At 44.3% G+C, this 19,986-nt stretch overlaps 1 protein-coding gene across 2 annotated transcripts in view; it reads left to right on the top strand.

The window, feature by feature from the left end:
- The window catches only part of TRPC7 (transient receptor potential cation channel subfamily C member 7), a 131,114-nt gene that overhangs the window by 53,736 nt on the left and 57,392 nt on the right, over positions 1–19,986 (top strand). For both annotated transcript variants that reach the window (XM_045059283.1, XM_006927698.4), the window contains exon 3: positions 19,645–19,809. In XM_045059283.1, coding sequence (XP_044915218.1) covers positions 19,645–19,809 — 165 coding nt within the window. The remainder of the gene's footprint in view (positions 1–19,644; positions 19,810–19,986) is intronic.

The raw sequence follows: 19,986 nt of genomic DNA, 5'->3' as shown, positions 1-19,986 counted from the left end.
AACGCAACTCTCCAAAAGTTGGGCAACTGGTACGAAGTAGAAGAGGAATTCCAACTTAAATCCCTGGTCTCAAAGCCTCTGTTCTTAGCCACCAGGCTGTGCTGGGACCTGAGGGGTTAAGACCAGCTTCCCCCCCCTCCCCCAGAGGGTGCCAGAAGAATTGCCAAAGGGGCAAGTGAACCCACAGAGTCAGGTGCTCCTACTCAACCCACAAGCCCTGTGCACAAAGGCAGAGAAGTGCCGGAAACTGGAGGAAGTCTCTGGCTACAGAAACTAACTCAGCCAAGATCCTCAGAGAAACTAAACCTCTCAGTGGATCCTTCAGTTTCCCTGGATTATTTTCAGTGGATGCAAAATAGTACTTGGTTTTCTAACACGGACCCTCATTCAATGAGCAAAAAGATGTTTAAATGTTCACTAATTTGGAAGCTGCTTTCAGTAACCAGCATGCTGAAATTTAGTGCTATTAAGGCCCATTAGGGAGGATTTATAAAGACAGAATTCCAAAAACCAGATCCGTCAGCACCAGTTACAGATCCCTAGCCGATAATAGCCCACTGGCCAGAGAAAATGGTGTACTATGAGGGTGGGGGACATACACGTATATATGTTCTATTGTAATTGTAACTGATTATTATATTTATGAACATTGCACATATATGCACAACTATGTAATACTGTTGTTAAAGACTTCTTCCTGAAGTAATGGGCTCCCTCCCAGAAAATCAAAGAGTGCATAATTCTGTGGAAAACCAGATCTTTCAACGTGTGGATCATGGTGAATCTTTTCTAGGTGGAGGAGGGGTTAGAATCATGAGCTCTGGATTGAGACAGCCTGCAGTCACCTTAAGCAAACCACTTAACCTTGTTTTTCCTTCATCTCTAAAGTATGGGTCATAATGCGTGCCTTATAAAGGCCTAGAACATAGTAGGTACCTGATAAATGTGGGCGACTAGCACATTGCAAATGCTATCTTTCAGGAATTATTCTAATCTGCAGCAGGTACTAGTTACAGGACTGGCTACACATTATCTAGGTAGCAGGCACAGCACAGCCCGCTCCAAGGTATTATAATCTATTATTAGAAAACAGTTTTCTATTTCTAACCTTAATCTGTTCCGTTGGAAATGTCATTTTATTATACTATTAAAATTTTATGTACATAGATATATAGTACTATACATGTAATTAGTGGAGAAACAGATATAACCAGTATGAATTTGCTTCAGGACTCTTGGGTTAAGAAATCTCATACGTGGAATGGGAGTATTTGGGTGGTTGACGTCTTGGTTGTGTGACCTTAAACAAGTGACCTAGCCTCTCTGTGCCTTAGTTTCCTCACTTGCTTAAGAAAAAACATAAAAGGGGCGCCTGGGTGGCTCAGTCGGTTAAGCGTCCGACTTCGGCTCAGGTCATGATCTCGCGGTCCGTGGGTTCGAGCCCCGTGTCAGCCTCTGTGCTGACAGCTCAGAGCCTGGAGCCTGTTTCAGATTCTGTGTCTCCCTCTTTCTCTGACCCTCCCCTGTTCATGCTCTCTCTCTGTCTCAAAAATAAACAAATGTTAAAAAAAAAAAAAAAGAAAAAACATAATGGTGTCTATGCCATAGGATTAGTGTGAGGATTACATTAACACATGAAAATCACCTAGAATAATGCCTGTGCATCATATATATCCAATAAATGTTGGCTCCCTAACATTTTTTACTTTTCTAAGCCATGTGAAATCTGGCCCCATATCTCCTACCCAGGTGGCCAGAAAATCCTGTCTCAGTCACTGTGGAGCATCCTCCTCTGTGTCACACCATAGTCCTGAAAACTCACCTGTATATGCAAAGGAGGGCTCTTGGCCTATCCACTTCTTGTGGATACACACTGCCCCTAGCACGCACTGATCACCACCATCTGCCCAAGCTGTAGCTCCATCTAATTCATTTAACAGTTTGTTTGAGCACCCACTCTGTCCCAAATAATGTAACAGGTATTGGGAATACAATAACAAAACAGAACAGACAGGAGTCCCTTCCCTCATGGAGCTTCCAGTGAAGCAGGATCTCTGGGCCAGACTACTGCTGGGGTCCTCCCTTTCCACAAAGAAGCCATTTGGCACTGGTGAATCCCCCAGCACTCTGGAATGACCGCCATCTGGGGGTCTTTCTACCTATGGGGCAGAGTTCAAGGGCAATCTGATGTCTACACCCCACAGAAAACTCATAAAGCCCAATTTCTTCTTCTAGTCTCAGGAAGCATCTCTCCAATATCAGATACCCTTCTCCATCCCCTCCCCCTCACTAGACCTTGATACCCCAAAATGGCCAGCATGTGGTTTTTGGAACCAGTCCCAAGAACTGTGTACTTCCTTCTGAACCACAACTACTTGGCTCACAGAATCCTCCTGGACACCTCCACAGGAGGTAGAAGGCCAATCATTCTCCCGTCATGATACTTCAGCTGAGAAAACATGACAGGCTCATCTCCCAGGAAGGTTATTCTTTTTATTATTATTTTTTTGAGAGAGAAAGAGTGTGGGCATGCATAGGGGAGGGGCAGAGAGAGGGAGAAAAAGAATCGCAAGCAGGCTCCACACCCGGTGCAGAGCCCTGTGCAGGGATTGATCCCATGACTGTGAGATCATGACTGAGCTAAAATCAACAGTCGGCCACTCAACAAACTGAGCCATCCAGGTGCCCCTCCCAAGAGGGTTATTCAGACACCCAGTGATGCAGAGGAGATTAAGTGAAGGGCATCTACAGCTCAGTGGGCAGGAGGTGGTATCTGGGTTACAGAGGTATCCGAGGACAGGAAGACAGAGAACAGACTATCAAGTCTGAGGAGTGGAGAAAATTAACATGATTTTGAGAAATCAATTGCATCAGAGTTAGGGACCAGATTTCAGATAGTCCAGAGGCTGTGGGGAAGGTGAAGAACACAGGTGAGAGCCAGCTGCGATTAGGAGGAACACTTCTTCTGTGAAGGAGAGGAGGAGACGAAAAGAAGATGAGCGTCCCAGGAGAGAAGAGTTGAAAGCTGTGGAGGGAGGTCTCACCCAATGGTCCCATGGAGAAGGAGGTAACACGGAGAGCTGGACACCTGGGACTGAAAGCAACACAAGCGTTCAACTTATCTTCTGGTGCTTAATACTCAGTGGCTTAAAAAAACAACAAATACTTTTATCTGCTTACAATTCTGTGGATCATGAAATCTGGCACGACTCAAGTGAGAAGTTCTTATGACCACAGTGCATCAGCTGGAGTCCTTTGCTCAGCTGTATCAAACTGGTGTAAGCTAATTGGTGGTTAGGCTGAAATGGAAGATTCTAGAAGGCTTCACTTACGTGTCTGGCACATGAATGCCCTTTTATATAGTGTGTTTCTGTCTCTCTTTCTCTCTCTCTCCCTGCCTTCTCCCCCTCCACAGGGCTATGTTGCATTTCCTAACAGCACAGTGATCTCAGGGGGGTGGTCTCCTACAGGGCAGTTGTCTTTGAAGAGAGAGCTTTCCCAGGAGTGAAAAGAGATGCTGAAGATCTCTAAGGTCCAGTCTTGGAAAGTTCTGCAGCATCACTTCTACCACATTCTGTTGTTCAAAATAGATCACTGAGAGCTAGCCCAGCATCAGTGGCAGTGCAAACAGACCCCACCTCTGTCACACTGCAGAGCATGTGAGATGGGAGAGATTATTACCACTATCTTTAGAAAGGCCATCTACCCCCAGGCGGAAAGAAAGGGTTAGACTTCTTATTTGTAGGGGCACATGGTAGAGTTAAGGAGATGAGCTAGAAGATTCATTCATTCATTCATTCACTCATTCATTCAGCAAATATTTATTAAAAGGCTACTATGTACTGGACACTAAGTACTGTGAACATAATGCAATTAAAAAAAAAAAAGTCCTTGCCATTATGGAGCTTACATTCTAGTGCAGTGACAGATGATAAACGTGTACCATAAAGTCTGGCGGTTACCAAGTGATATAAACAAAGCAGGGTAAGAGGCAGGAAGGGACTGATTGGCAGGTAGAGGGAAGACTTCTATTTTGGTCAAGGTGGTCAAGTGAGACCTTAGTATGTTTCAGGAAGAGTGGGGAGTGGAGCTACATCACATTGAAAGAAAAAGGAGATTGGCAGGATGGGAAGTATGCAAGAACCAGATTATCAAAAACCTCAAAGATATGGGAAGAAATGTTCTTGTTCTCTGCCCATAGTGGGCAGTCATTGATCAAGCCTCTTGTCCAGATGAAGGGAGCTCAGTTCTTAGAAGAAATCCATCTTTACTGGCCCCTTCACTGTTCTTGGGGAGTTGAGGAGAGGGGAGATTACAGAATCTACCATCATCCCTGTGTCCTCTGACCCAGGTCTACCCTTCTGGATTCTCAGAGCTTGGGAAGGTGTCTTTGCTATATGTTGGACATTATAGCAACCAGAAGCTATCCAAACTTGGTCTGGAAATAATATACAAAGAATTCTGCAAAGCTCCAGATGGCTTTGTAAATCCAATTAAACTCACAACTGGCCCAGAAACTTTCCCCATCATAATTACATTATTGATCATTAACATTTAAAGAAGTTGCAAACAGAATCCTGGACAATGCAATAAATTATAATTGTCTGCTGGGCAGGTTCCATGAATCAGGTGCCTCTGGAGCCTTTTGAGACTGTCTGATGCTGTAATTTAAATGATGTTGTTCTGCTCTTTGGTAAATGGGAGTACAGCAGGGGCGGAAGTGGGGACAAGTGTGTGCATACAATCTACATTATGGGTTCCTGCCCATATATCTAAAAATGAAAGACTATTAGCTGCCAAGACACCCTGTTTTTCTGAGGCACGTTTAGTCTCCGTGTTAGGGTGATGCAAGACTCCTGAGCAGCTCCTACCTCCTACTGCTCTCCAAAGATCATCCACCCTGAGCTATCTTCATCTCTCCTGACACACTAGGTTCCGAGGCATCACTAATAAAACAACAATCTATTAAGTGCTTAATCTGTGCCCTTAACCATACCAAGTGCTCTGAATACCCTCATTCAGCGCACCATCAATATCATCATCCCCACTTTCCAGATGCAATAGCACTGCCTGAGAGGCAAAGTCAAGATTTAAAGCAAGATCTATCTGACCTAGAAGCCCAAATTCTTTGCAGGTCCTTCTTTTCAGAATGCCCTTCCTGACTCTCTTGATGGTCTCCTAACAGACTCTCTAGCTCAGCTCAAAAAACCCTCCTCCTCCAGGAAGCCTTCCCTCACTGCCCCTCCGTATCCCCTCTTGGGATGGGTGCTTTTCTCTGCTCTTTCATAGCATCCTGATAGCACTGCTATAGCACCAACTGAGCTACAATGAATCTTCCTGTTTACCAGTCTCCCTGACTAGACTTAGAGGGCCATGAAAGCCAGAACATTATTTTTAACCTTTGTGTTCGTGGCATCTGGCTCAATAGGTATTTTCTGGACGAGCATATGGGTGAATGGATGGATGGATGGATGGAGGGATGGATGGATGGAGGGAGGGATGGATAGAAAGATACAAATTTATGCATACATACATACATGTAAGCTTAAACATATCACAATTGCTTATGAGATTCAATTTCAACTTCTGAAGAATATGAACATTCTGAGAGAAATAAAGACGTTATTGCCATGGGTTGATTAAAAACAAAAACAAAAAACAGCACCCAAAGTAAGACCAAAATTAACTCACCAGGAAATTTTCTACATATATATACCTTGGGGTGTGACCCCTGAATGACAAAGGGCACTAGTGTCTCTTCAAATACTAAACAGAAGTGTCAAGGGGACCTTTCCATTGGCTGCTGAATATTCATACCCATCATTTGACATGTAAGAATGACAGCCAGCGGTCACCTGCATGACCAGGGTTTGCCTCCACCAGAAATAAACACTTCAGGTTTCCCAGTGTCTGGGATGTGATAAATTTCCAGATTTCCTGGAGAAACAAAAGGTGCAACTGGGGATGTCCAGGCTGGAAGCATTAGTGACAGAGCAGACACAGGTACCACCAAGAGGAAAATACAGCAACCTTTGCTACGTATCTGGCTAAGGTGTGTGCCAGGCTTTCCGTCAAGTAACAATGTCCCTTCAAGTATCAGATGATAGAAATGGAAGCACGACATCAAGAATTAGGAAACACCCCTTAAAAGTTGTCTGTGTGCTCTAGATGTGCAAAATCATGGTAGCTGTTGGGGAGGGAATATTCATCATAGATACACTCTACTGTCTGCATGGGGCCCAGAACTTTGTGAGAACTAACCTGAACATTGTCTACACTGGGTTTCACTTTGTTGGTCAGGTTGGTGCTGGGAAGCGGAAGAGCAGGAAATAAGGTTAATGTTAAGGAAAGACTGAAAGACAAATTCCCAGAAACGAGAAGTCTGGGAAAAACCTGAGTGTAGGGGCGAACAGGAGTTCAGAGTTCAGCATGAAGTGGTCCTCAGGTCCTCCCTGACCTCCCCATAAGCCAAGACAAGCTAACTTTATATAGGGAGCTAAGAGTACTGGCTCAGGTTTTCACACCTTTGTCCATCTGGCTTTTGGGAAACTAACTCATGTAGTCAAGTGGAGGTGACATGAATAAGACGAGTAATCTACTTGGGATCATCAGAACAGAATTATGCAGGCCTGAACCCTGAGAAGGAGAAACTGTGGAACAGTGGAAGGCATTACTTCACCCTGGGCATTAGTTCCAGTGACTCTATTGAGGGAGTGCCCTCTAGAAAAGATGGGCATGAGAAGATACAGGCATTTCTGGGGTAGACAGATGGAAATGTGGAGATGAGACATGATGGTGAGCAAGTGGCCACATGTCCTGAGAAAGTGGATGGCCCTCACAACAAAGGCATTCGAGGTCTTGAGGAATTCAGCGTCCACTACCTTGTGGGAGCCCCCCAGGCCAGCAGCAGAACTGCAGGAGAAAGAAAGTCACGAGAGCAGAGTAGAGGGCAGAGGGCTAAACACACTACAGAGGTAGGTGCAGGCCAGCCCAGGAGGCGTCCATGCAAGCAGAACAACAGAATAACGAGCTGACGGTAGGACAGCCAGAACAGAGCTACAGGGACACAACAGCAGCTGTACCTATGCGCTGGATCGGCCACCTGGGGACACTTCAGGGAACATTTAGTATGTGACTCAAGTAGAAACACATAGGAGGCCATCATTAAAAACTGCTTGCCATCCAGCCTGAAAGGGCTCTGACGTAGCAAGTTTTGGAAATTCACAATCTTCCCAAAGGCAAAAAACTTGACCGCCTCACTTACTACTATATTCTCCACACCTGAAGGTGCTTGGTGCAAAGTATCAAATAGCATTTACTACATGTCTGGTCGTTGGACAGACAGATGCATGTCAATGGGGCTGGTCTGTACTCACCAGCTGACAAGACTGTTAACATTTGGGTCACGTTTCTTATTCACGAACCAAAGGTTTTTCAAGATTTATGTCTCATATTATCAAAATACTGGTAATGGTCACATTTCATAAGTGTTGAAAATTCCTAAGTTTAAATTTTAAAAAGCTTAAATTTTAGGGGCACCTGGGTGGCTCAATCGGTTAAGTGTCCAACTTTGGCTCAGTTCATGATCTCACAGTTCGTGGGTTCAAGCCCCACATCAGGCTCTGTGCTGACAGCTCACAGCCTGGAGCCTGCCTCGGATTCTGTGTGTCTCTCTCTATGCCCTTCCCTGCTCAGGCTCTGTCTCTCTCTCTCTCAAAAATAAAATAAACATTAAAAAAAATTTTTAATAAATAATAAATAAAAAGTTTAAATTTTAAAAGATACTAAATCCTGAGTGTGCTTTAAGTGTAAAACTGCATATACAAATAAAAACATCAAGTAAAAATAAAACATGGGCAAAATATATGTTACACATACACGAGCATTATAATATAAATTCATAAAAGACGAAATTAATTTTAAAGTGTGATTTTTAAATAATTACATGAAGGTAAAATGTAAAGTGTGATTTTTAAAAAGTAAAGCATATCAAATACATCATTGCTGAATTATATGCATGTACACTTCTCTGCAAGACAAACTTGAAAATTTTGGTATCATAAAGTTATAAGTCAACTCCAAAGAGCTCCTTCTGATTTCTTCACCTGCAACTGACCTAATATTTTAGTAGATAATTTGATAAAGCCTTTTTGGAAAATGCATGACCACTTCACCCTACTACCTACCACTAGTTCCATCAACATAGGAAAAGAATTTTTGTTTTGGTTGAAACCTGTGTCTTTTATTTCAAGAAAGTATTTCCAGTCTTTGCTTTCTTTTATTTCATTAAATATAGATGCAGATTACCTTTATCAAAATCAGTACCTTTAAATATATGTTCTCCTTGTTGATAAAGTCTTAGAACTAGAATAAGAATTATTCTGCAAGAAAAATTGGAATCAAATTTCTTCCTCTACTTAAAAACCATGAAAACTGTAGGTGAATATTCTGTAAGTGAGCATACCTTTGATTGATAAAAAAAAATAATGTTTTATATAATTCTTTGGACAGGGCTTAACATGTACATGATTTGTATTTCTGACTTTTATTACAGAAATAAAATATTACACCAGAAGAAAAACAACAGTATTTTGGCACTTCAAAATTGAACCATAAACCAAAAATTGAACTGCATTTTCTGAACCCCTGAAAAATCCTTTGAGTCAGGCACGATTAGGGTCATTTTATAGATGGAGAAACTGAGACCTGAGAAGTTAAGCCTCTCAGTCCCTCACCAGTCAGTGGTAGAGCCAAGATTTACACCAGGTGGACTGACCCCAAAGCCAGTGCATGTTCTACGCCCCCATGCGTCTTTACACCTAAGGCACAGCAAAGCCACCAGGAAAAGTCTGCAGAGTTACGGGTCCAACTTGGGAACATTATTCAGTCAGAACTCAGGCTCAGAGAATTATGTGAAACTACAGCTCTTCTAGTAAGTTGTGTCAGGTGGGATTTGGCAAGAGACCCAAGATACTAATTAGGTCCTCAGCAAAGCAGTTTTTTTACTGGAGTCTGTACTTTTCAATGCTGTAAATCTGTGCTTAGGTGGCCTCGACATTAACCTAGTCCCTGGCAAAGTGGTGACCAGGCATTAAGCAACTACTCAATCAGCTGCTGCTGCTCTTGTCTGTATGCAGGAGAGAGCACCTGGGATTTTGTCTTTGGTGTGATGATTTATTCCGTTTAGGAAGATAAAGTTGTTGAGGAAACTGGCCTGAGTCCTTCCCCTTATGTATTCCTGATTTTTATCTCCACTGGGACTTGGCTGGCCCACAGACAGAAACACAGAGAGATGAGAGTTCTAACAGCATCTGAAACCATGAGGTCCCTGGGTCTCTGTGGGCTTGGAGAAATCACTGTGGTCCCTTGTGCTTTGACATGTCTCCCTGATTTAAAATCTACTTTATGGGAATACAGGGTAACAGTTCTAACCACTGTCTTTGAAGTCAGAGTGGCCTGGTTTCAAGTCTAGACCATGTCATGATCGCCTTTGTGATTACAGGCAACTTCCTGAAGTTCTATGTCTCAAACTTCCATCTTTAAAATAAGAACATAATTGGGGCACCTGGGAAGGCTCAGTGGGCTAAGTGTCCAACTTCAGTTCAGGTCATGATCTCACGGTTCATGGGTTCAGGCCCCGTGTCAGGCTCTGTGCTGACAGCTAGAGCCTGGAGCCTGCTTCACATTCTGTGTCTCCCTCTCTCTCTCTGCCCCTCCTCGGCTCGTGTTCTGTCTCTCTGTGTCTGTCAAAAATAAATAAATGTTAAAAATTTAAAAAAAAATAAATAAAATAATGACATAACAACAGCCATCTCAAGGAACTGATATGAGGGCTAAATAATATGGTGACTGTTAAGGACAAAGCCTGACATACAATAGACGCTCAATAAACATCAGCTATTCTTTTTTTAAGTTTTTATTTATTTTGAGAGAGAGATAGCATGTGAGAAGGGAAGAGAGAGAGGGAGAAGAGAAAATCCCAAGCAGGCTCTGCACCATCACCACAGAGCCTGACATGAGGCTCGAACTGATGAACAGTGAGATCATGACCTGAGCTGAAACCAAGAGTCATACGCTCAACCGACTGAGCCACCCAGGTGCCTGCAGCTACTCTTTATTATAATAATAATTATTATCATTATTGTGTGAATATTTCTGGATTTATGTTAGCTTGCAGTGGTAATGGCATATGTAGAAATTAAACAATCCTCATCCAATCCAAAAGAAAATCCTCAAACCCTACTTTAGTCTCATGCTTCAATCTTCTCCTGCACAAGAAAACAAAAGCCTGGTTTAGTTTGTATCACCTCTCCCTGTTTGCCTTCTAGTAAAGATGTGAAGACAGTTAAGTGTTCATCAGAACCTGAGTAATAGAAAATGTGTTATATTTAGAAATTGCTCTGAAAGATGAGTCACATAGAAAATCATAAAGCAAATCTTAGAGGCTTCAGAAGAGCACACGATTTATCACTCAACAGATGTTTAAGATTATGAGCACCTGTTATGTGCAAAACATAAGGCTGCACACTCTTGGGGATACAGACAGTTGGTTGCTTCAAAGAGCTTAATAACAGTGGAAGAGATAAGATGTAAACACAATAGTACAGCTCTTCACGACTTGACCCTTAAGCCATGACTGCCAAGTGAGTGGGCCGTAGAACAAGACCCAGAGGCATCCAAGACATCTCAGGGGGTTGAGGGAATTGGCAGAACTTGAAAGTGGGAGAAAGTTGTGTCTCAAAGGCTTATTAGGAACTGAATCAGAGAAGGGCAAGATGAACACAGGCAGGTAGGCTACACTGGCCATGTTTGGGAACAGTATGTAGAGCAGCTTGGCTGGAGGGGAAGGTCCAAGAAGGTGAATAGTTGAAGACAATCTAAGAAGGTTTGCGAAACGCTGCCTCCATTTCTGCTATGGTTTCAGGCTATGACATAACCCTTAGTGGGGACGACAGAGTCACTGCCCAGGTATGGTGAGTGGCTTCTCTGTGGCATTGCGAAAGAGCAGAGGCAGTCATCTGGAGCTGGCTAGAAGCTCACTCTGAGCCCACAGTGGGACTCTGGCTGTGAGAGTGAAGGCAGACTGGAAACCAAGTTTCGTCATCAGCACCCTCTGCGCTCAGGGCTGTGGGAGGACTCCTGATGGGCACTGGAAAATCATATACTTAGCATTCGCCTCCACGAGGGTCAGGCAAGGCCCCTTGCCATTGCACCTGCACTCAGGAAACGGCTCACCCACAGCCCTGGGAGAAGTCGAGCACCATTTGTTTAGGTCTCTGTGCCCCAGAGACTAAAGCGCAGGCTATTCATGAACAACTATCTTCATCGGAAAACCATTCTGTCTCTGGTAAGAGAGAAGCTAAGTCAGAGATACAGTGCTCAGAGTAACCCACCAGTTTGGGGCATTTATGTAATTCCAGTTGGTCTGTGAAATTGGAGGACTGCTTAATTTAAGGTGGGAGAGAGTTTCTTGTGTCCTGCTGTCCCTGGAAAACAGGCACAGAGAACAATGGAGTAAGCTATTCAACTCGTCAGATGATATCAAACCTTCATAGGGGTGAAGAGCCTTCAGAAGTGCTCATCTCCTCTTGCTGCACAGCAGATTTGCAGGATGGCTCAGTGAGTAGCCAGCTGCCTGGCAGGACACCCAGCTGTAGGAATAACTAAGAAGCATGCCAGGGCTGGTTAAGCTTGCAGGTGCACATGTGGAAGATGAGGTAGGGGAGGCCGGAATGGAGTGAGAGACATCTATCTGCACAGGCATCCAAATGGATTCTCCCATGAATGAGAGGGATGTCTGAAAGACACTTGACTAGTAAGAAAATGGAGAATTTTGAAAATGGCACTGCAAAAGGTGGGGACAGTGAGGCAGTGTGCTGAGGCAATGCATACCAAACAAAGAAGCAAAAATCCCCTAGACCTGAGTGCCAACACCTATGTCCCTTGTTGGCTCATTTCCTGGGTAGCCCCTCCAGATAATGGTATGAATTTTTTCCTGATAACATCTTTAAACTTCTAGTTCCACTGCCTTCTGAAATGAAGCAAGTTGTTGTTATTGTTCTCCTATCTCCTGGCACGTCCACAGTGAAAATAAGTTCAGTTGAGACGTGAATTCAGTCATCTGTCTGTTCATTATGTCTGCTGGAGACCAAGCAAACTTTCAGCCTTTTATATCCATATGCCTATTCCAGATGTGGTGACATAGCCAGAAGTTCTGGGAATCTACCAAACAACTGGGATGATGAGTATGGAAGGTCTGTAGATGGTTCCAGGTTTTCAGTCTGAACCCACCTTCTAGCTATGCCATTTACTCATTCAAATAGCACTGCCTGAGTACCCATTCGTTGAGCACCATACTAACTAAGGACCATAGGAGCCAACCAGGAGGAGTTTTCTCTCTGGTAGAGGATCACCCAGGCATATAACTATGATAAAAGGGAGAGACTAAGAACTGCATGAGAGGAGAAAGAGAGATTCTCACCTGAGTAGGGAGGGTGAGCTTTCAAGAAAGATACTGAGCTGAACAAAACCTGGATAGTGAAGATGAAAGGGGAAGCAAACTGGGTAGCAGAGATACCTTGAGCAAAGGGTCTGCGATGGTCAAGCTTGGGGTAGGCTGTGAGAACAGTGCTGCTAGAATCTGGACAGAGACTAGGGATGGGAAGGAAAAGAGTTGGAGTCAAGTTGCAACAGCAGCTGAAAGTCAGGTCTGAACCAACTCCTACTCCTCTTCCTTTGCTCTGCTCTTCTTCCTTTTTCTTCCTTTCATTTCCTTTCACTTGCTTTCTTTCTCTCCAGTTAAAATCCCCTCCATCTCTGCCTCCATTTCTTCATCCATCCCAGACAGTGCGAAGGAAGGGGACATGGGATTAGCATAGGACTCTCACTGCTCTGGAGAAGCAAGTCCGAGATTGACTGTCCCCCCTCAAGAGGACACAGCCCACCACCAGAGAGTGAAAAGGAGACACCCAGAACTCTGGCTGGAAAACCCTATGTGCATCTCTGTGGCACAGCTGAAATCTGCAGGCTCACAGACATGCCTTCCTGCTTGGAAGAGAGAACAAGATGGTGAAGGGACCCAGAAGAGATGCAGGAAGCTTTGGCTGTGAGAGGAAATATAGGGAAGTGGTTGAGAATGTCAACTCTGGAGACAGATGTGAACAGTTATGGTACCATTTTATAAAGGGCGTGAGAGTTCCCACCCTAGTGTGTTAAAAGGATTAAATGAGAAAATGTTCACAAGGTGCTCAGCACAAGGCCCCATCCACATGAGTGCTCAATAAATGTTAGCTTTTTACTGTTTTATTTATGACAGAAAACTAAGACCAGGAAGGACTAAAATCTAAGCCAAACAAATCAACAGCATTCCAAAGGGAACTGAGTGGAATATAAAGACCTCAGGCTTTGGAATCAGAAAGACCCAGGTTGGAACCACTTTCTAGCTGTGGGACTGTGGCAGCTTGAGGTGACTCCATCTCATTTTCCCCAGCTGCAAGAGGGGGATGAAAGCACATCTTTATTTGTATATGAGGAGATATATATATATATATATATATATATATATATATATATATATATATATATACATACATACACACACACACACACACATCCATTTTTGGAAGGATTATTATGAAGATTATAGATAACATAACTAAAATCCCTTGATGTGGTAGGCCCTCAATTATTAATAGTAGAAACACTTGAGCTGTGACTTCAAGAATTTTTACTTTGTCTAGTGCCCAGGCTGACAGGCTCCTTGAAAGAGGTCTGATTGTTTGGATTCCCCATCCAAAGTTCCAAGCCCTGCACCTTTCTCTTCTCATCCCCACCACCATCCACCCAGATCTATCAGACTATCCTCTTGTGGTGGCCACTTGGGAGCTGCATGGCTAAATAAACAGATTCGTTGAGCATGGAGACAATGTTGACCCCATACCAGAATGCTGCGTCAATTGAAAACTTAAAATTAGTGGCAATTTCTGCTTTTTTGTTGTAATCAAGCATACTAAATTTTTCAGGAATTTTTAACTCTAAAAACACCATGGATACTCAATAGTCTGCTAATGACATAAACTCAGCAAGGAAAAGAACCTAGAGCACTATTTAGACATCCCTAGAGTGGGAGTAGAGTGGGAGTAATAATGGCAGCAGTAATAATACCAATGCCCACCTTTAATATTAAGCACCAGGCCATGTTCTGAGCACCCAACACACATTCTCCTCTCCCATGGATCACGAAACTAGGACCTGGGAAGTGGCATGCTCAGGGTCACACAGCTAGGAAATGGTGGATCTGGGACCTGAACCTGGATGGGCCAGCCTCAGAGCCTGTGAATGTGACCACCCTGCTAAGTGCTGGCACAGAGAAGAGCAGTCTGAAGGTCATCAATGGAAACAAAGCAACTGGCTGTGCCAAGGATGTGGGGCTCTCGGTATTAGGTCGCATGGGAGAAAGCACACCAAGAGCACCCAATGATGGAGTGATCACTCATCATTCATGCATTCACCCAACACAGAGAGTCTACTCCAGAATCGGCAGGGTGTTGTTACTCCAAAGCCCCATTCTACTTGGTGAGTCACAGAGCTGAGATCTCCAAGTGCACAAGGACTGCGACTTGACTCTGTATTTCCCATGTTGGGCACAGCACCTGGTGAGAGAGAGCACTGAGGAGAGGTTTGTGAAGTGAATGAGAAAACAAAGGAACCACCAACAAACTAAACTAGTAAATGACTGACATTTCTGTTTCTCTTCTTCCCTCCTCAACTTCCACGACTTGAGAGCTTTCCCAAGACAAGATGGGAAGGAAAACCTAAACAGGTTAGCACCCCTGAACCTAATCCCATGAGATGCTCCAAACAGGAAATGGCATCACAGAATTATTCTAATTCAGACGGATGGTCCACACTAAGAAAAGCCACTTGGTGACTGTAGCTTGAGACAGTGTCTGTGGCCTACATAGACAGTTTCCAGGAAAAACGGGTTTCTCTAAGCAAACACTGGTGATAAGCCAAGTGGAAAATCTTGACCACAGTCACATCAGACATCACTGGGCCCTTTGATGGTTTATCTGTATAAAAGAAAGTAATTTTCTCTATAAGCACTGGATTTTATAAATTTTGCTCCAGCTAAGTTATTCTTCAGCTTATCAAATCATGCATTGCCACATCTCATCATTCTGTAAATGATACCTAGTGTCAGAGAGAAAAATCTGTGCTTAAACGATATGGAAATCACACAGTCTCAAAGCCTCTGAGCTCAAATGCAGTCATGTCGTCCTCTTTTCCTCCCTGCAAAAAGTGCAAAATGCAGGACTTAAAAGCTTTTAAGGTGGTGGACGGGGGAGACAGGGCATTGGGGAGGGAGGAGAAGGTCCAGTGACCTGCACTGCTCCTTAATCAGTAGAAGGGAATGAGGGTACAGCAGAATACACTTGACAGCAGAGACCAGCCCATTTTGAGCCAACTGCATGGATAAATCAAGCTGCACCTCTAGTGGAGGATGAGGAGGGAGGGACTAGATAGAGACGGAGTGACCTGACCCACACGGTTAGGCTACATGGCCCTTTCCAGAGACACCAACACTTCAAGAACGTAGCTGCTAAAACAATGTGGAGGTAAGAATAAAGACAGGGTGGTAAGGAAGAGCTGTAGAGAGTAGGAGAAAGAAACTGAGGGAGAGGGGAAAGAGAAAATGGGCAAGGAAAGCAAAGTCATGGATTTATTTTTATTTACTGAATACTGATACAGGGCTCACTATTTGCCAGGTATTATTCTAAGCACTTTACAAATACTAACTTACTTAATCCTCGTTATTAGCTTCATTTCTAGAAGAGAGAAGGAAGCTAAGCATGGAAAGAGTCAATGAGCTGACAACATATGGCCAGCAAGTGGCAGGGCCAGGACTTGAACCCAGGAAGCTATGCACCGGTCCACACTCTTACCCACCCCACATCAGGAAAGTCTTAGACCCTGTTGCAATGGGAGTATCTGGCCCAAGGGCATTCGCATCCCCTTGAAACAGCTTTAAATATAGTTAGTTAGTTAGTTAGTTAGTTAGTTAGTTAGTTAGTTAGTTAGTTAGTTAAGGAATGTATCTCTTCAACAACTAGTCTTACAACATCAGCTATGTCCTTGTGTATGAATATAAATCAGGGAGACAGTGAAAGGGATGATTCTCCTTTGAGCTGTAAAAAGAAAATGGTAGCCCATGGATCAAATAAAAGCAAATAACAGCCATAATTTGGCTAACATGCCCAAGAGTTCCCATATGCCAGCATTATATTCTCACTGTGTCACCAGGGGCTGGGAGGAACAAGACATTTAGGTGAGATATCAACAGAAAAGTAGCTTTGGGTATAAATGCTATCGTATTAACGATGAAGTCTGGTCAAACAAGCTGCTGGGAAAACTGGCTTAAGATGAACTCAAAAACCGGCAGCCAGAAGACTCCCGGTCCCTCCTGATTCTCAGGTTCTATTTTCCAGCAGTCTCCTCGTCCATCGCAGGGAATTCTGTCTCAGGCCCCCTTCCTATCTCTCTGCAGTTTCACTTCTCTCAAGTTCCCTCTCCGGCCCCGGTTCTTGGCACAGTCCATCCCCATCATGGGCGTGGCTGATGTTATCTTCTCTGAAGAGACTGCTCAGCTCCACGTATGCCCACCTTACCAGGTTCTCAGCCCTAGGCCATCGGGAACTCCCAGCTATGACGAGTGTGAATCACGCTGCTGGGAAAATTGAGGAGTTCTCATCGGTTCTTCCCATGAATAACTTCCATAAAAGTGTGCCACACTCAGTCCAAGATGGTTTGGGGCAAGAAGGGCCTGGACAAAGCTCTTGGTATCATGTATCCTTTTGCGAGCTAGAGGCCAAAGAAAGCAAACCCAAGACAGTACTTTCTGTGTTCCCGTTCTATTCCAGCTGTGGGCTCCTCTTCCATCCATTCCTTTGTGACCCTACTTTTGAAAATCCTTCCCCTGCCCACCTCCTCACCCCAGCCCCACCCTGTAGGAACTCTTCCTGCCTTAGTCCCTAGCTAGAGTGCCTTTTGGGTTAGAGTGTCCAGCTCTCTGTGTCCGGATAGCATGTCTCACGTTACTCTAGCCTTACTGGGATCACAGATGGTATTTCCCTGTGCTTCAAAAGCACAGTAGAAAAAATCTTTTGCGACACACTGAACTACATGTCATAAAGTTGTCTTCAGAGGCCCACCACAACTATAGAAAAGTGCCCATATAAAGACAAACAGTTTGGGCTTTAGCTATCCGCTGCTGTCAGCTTTCTGGGAGCATTATACCATAAAGACTGTCCGCCAATAAACAGCATGTTTGGAGCTGGGGTGCTTTATTATGGGGGAAGAAACATAGCTATAAAAATTAGGACGTGTCTGACCACAAGAAGACAGAGTCTCAAGAGAGCCCCTATGTTTTAGTTGTGACCGGTGTTCCCTGAGGCAGGCAAGGGAGACTGGGAATGGTCCCCATTGTGTTCTCTCTCAGCATTTCTTCCCCTCCAGCTCTGCTGCTCAACCTTTTGTCCTGACTTCTCTTCAGGAGGCAACAGAAAAAGCATGGACAGACTCTCCCAAGATACAGAGAGGCCACTGGAGGGGATTAGCACTGAAATCCTTCCAGAGCAGCTACAGGGCAGGGAGCCAGAGGGTGAGCCAAGGGGTCTTCTGCTACTTCATAAGCGTACGTCTCACCCTCTAATTGGACTCTTTCTCCAGAGCGGAGCCATTTCAGCACCCAGAGAAGGCTGACTGTTGAAAAACAAAACTGACTGGCTCACATGCGCACCCACCATCCCTCTGTGGGACCTCAACTCTCAGAAAGCTGATAATTACTAAAACACCCACATGATTTTCTGTTGCTTTCTCCACTGTATTTTGAGTCAGAAAGGGCATAGGGAAGCCTATCACCTGCTGTCCTGGGGTTTCCTACCTTAGGTAGAGAAGAATCCACTGCTCTTGTCCTTAGAGGGAAAGACCAGAGTGGTTGCCATGGATCCAGTAATGCTACCCAAAAAGCCTCATTTTCACTAATGTTTGAGTAGCAGTATTATCGGGGGCTGCTGCATGGCCAAACAAACCACTGATAGTGTACTCACAGATCACTTGGCCTCTGCCTTGAGTTCCCAGAAACTGGAAACAAGAACATGCTGCCATTCGCACTGAGAATGTTTTAAAACAGTTGTATTTACGTTACTCTTAACAATGAAAAGGAGTTGTTTTGCATTTGCTCAGAACCACTATACATGTCTCCTTAATACCCACTGAGGCACATGGGATGAAAATTGGCATGTTATGCTCCTGTGTAATCATATGAAAAGTCAGACCCTTTAAAGAATGCCCAGTCTGTCTGTTCCAATCCACGGATACATGGCTAAACTTTGCAGGGCCAAAAAGCAGGGCTACCAAAAGCAATCAATGGCTTCCTCCTGTCACAAGGAGAAAATAAGCTAGTGAGTAAAGTTTTCTCAAACGTAAACTTCATTCCCATAAATTTTACTTACCAATTACCCATTTCCAGTGACCAGGACTCAACATCAACTCAACACATGGCCAAGTGGCACCAAATATTTGCAGAAAAAGGCTGTTCGGTGGCAGCAGCTCCAGCCAACTTGCTGGATAGAGCAGAACAAGGAAGCCTCTGTATATGAATAAAAGAGTGTCTCATGGACCATGTGGGCAGAGTGGAGCGAGGCCCCAGAGAGGGGCACACACTATCTATCTGAGCCTCTTTCTACACATCTTCATTCTTCTTTCCTTTGAATTGGCTTGTTTTGCTACTTAGTCCATGCGATAGAAGATGGTTACACACACCTCCCAAGATTACTTGTTAACTTCCCAGTAAATAAAGAAACTGCCCCTCTCAATTAGTCGCAAATATCGCAGTGAGAAAACCTGATAGGCCGGTGTAAGTCAGGGTTCTTCACCTAGTCCAGTAAGCTATATCCAGAGGGGTGAGGTCACGTGATACAAAATGGCCATAAGAGGTCTTGTAACCTGGGCATTAAGGCAGTTGCAAGAGAGAGAGGTAGCAGTGAGAAGCTACTATACCAGGGACGCCATATATCAATGCTCTAGCAGGCCACAAAAAGTTCTATGCGGCCAAGCAAACACCACTAAAACCCAGAAGGGAAATACTCAGTTTTAATATGTTCTCCAGAACACTTTTCTTAGTAGAGGAAAAGAGAGAACAGTTCTGCAAGCACATCTAATCCTACAAGATAACAGACTGCTTTGCAAATAAGGTGCTGAAACTCACAGTGATTAGGTAAGTGACGCGAGGTCACCTGGCTAGAAAATGCTAGAGCAAATTTCAAACCCATGTGGGACTCCAAGACCCCATCCGTGCTCCATTCATTACTCATGCTGCCTCCCAAATGAACTCTGCCCCAGATAAGTACCAAGCACTGATGCAGCCAGTCCTGTCAGGCTTCTGACCTCAGCGCCAAGACACCCGGCATCCTCAAGCTGGAAGGGCCCAGCGGGCACCTGCCCGCTGCTCTGCTCTAACACCCAGGCCACGTCCCAGGTAAACCATCTCAGCCCTGAGCTACTCATAGGTCGTATACTGTTCAAGTGCTACCGATGCCATTTTCCTGTTTGCGTTTTGTTTTTGTTTTTGTTTTGTTTTTACAGTTCGTTGCTCATCCTAACTGTCAGCAGCAATTGCTTACCATGTGGTATGAAAATCTCTCAGGCTTACGTCAACAGTCTATCGCTGTGAAATTCCTGGCTGTCTTTGGAGTCTCCCTAGGCCTCCCTTTTCTCGCCATAGCCTATTGGATTGCTCCGTGCAGCAAGGTACAGACTGCTTAAGGTGCATGTCGTTTGCAGTGATTTCTTCTCTCTTCTTAGCATGACCTCAAGTCCATTTGTTCAAATCAACAGCTGAGCACTTCCCGTGTTTAAAGAAAATAGTCCTGAGATACTCAGCTCAAGTAGAAAACCACACAGACCTGGGCTTTTTGTTTGTTTGTT

This window comes from Felis catus, chromosome A1 (genome assembly GCF_018350175.1).
Source record: "Felis catus isolate Fca126 chromosome A1, F.catus_Fca126_mat1.0, whole genome shotgun sequence".
In the NCBI taxonomy this organism is placed as follows: domain Eukaryota; kingdom Metazoa; phylum Chordata; class Mammalia; order Carnivora; family Felidae; genus Felis; species Felis catus.
This window is presented reverse-complemented; position numbering and strand designations above follow the sequence as displayed.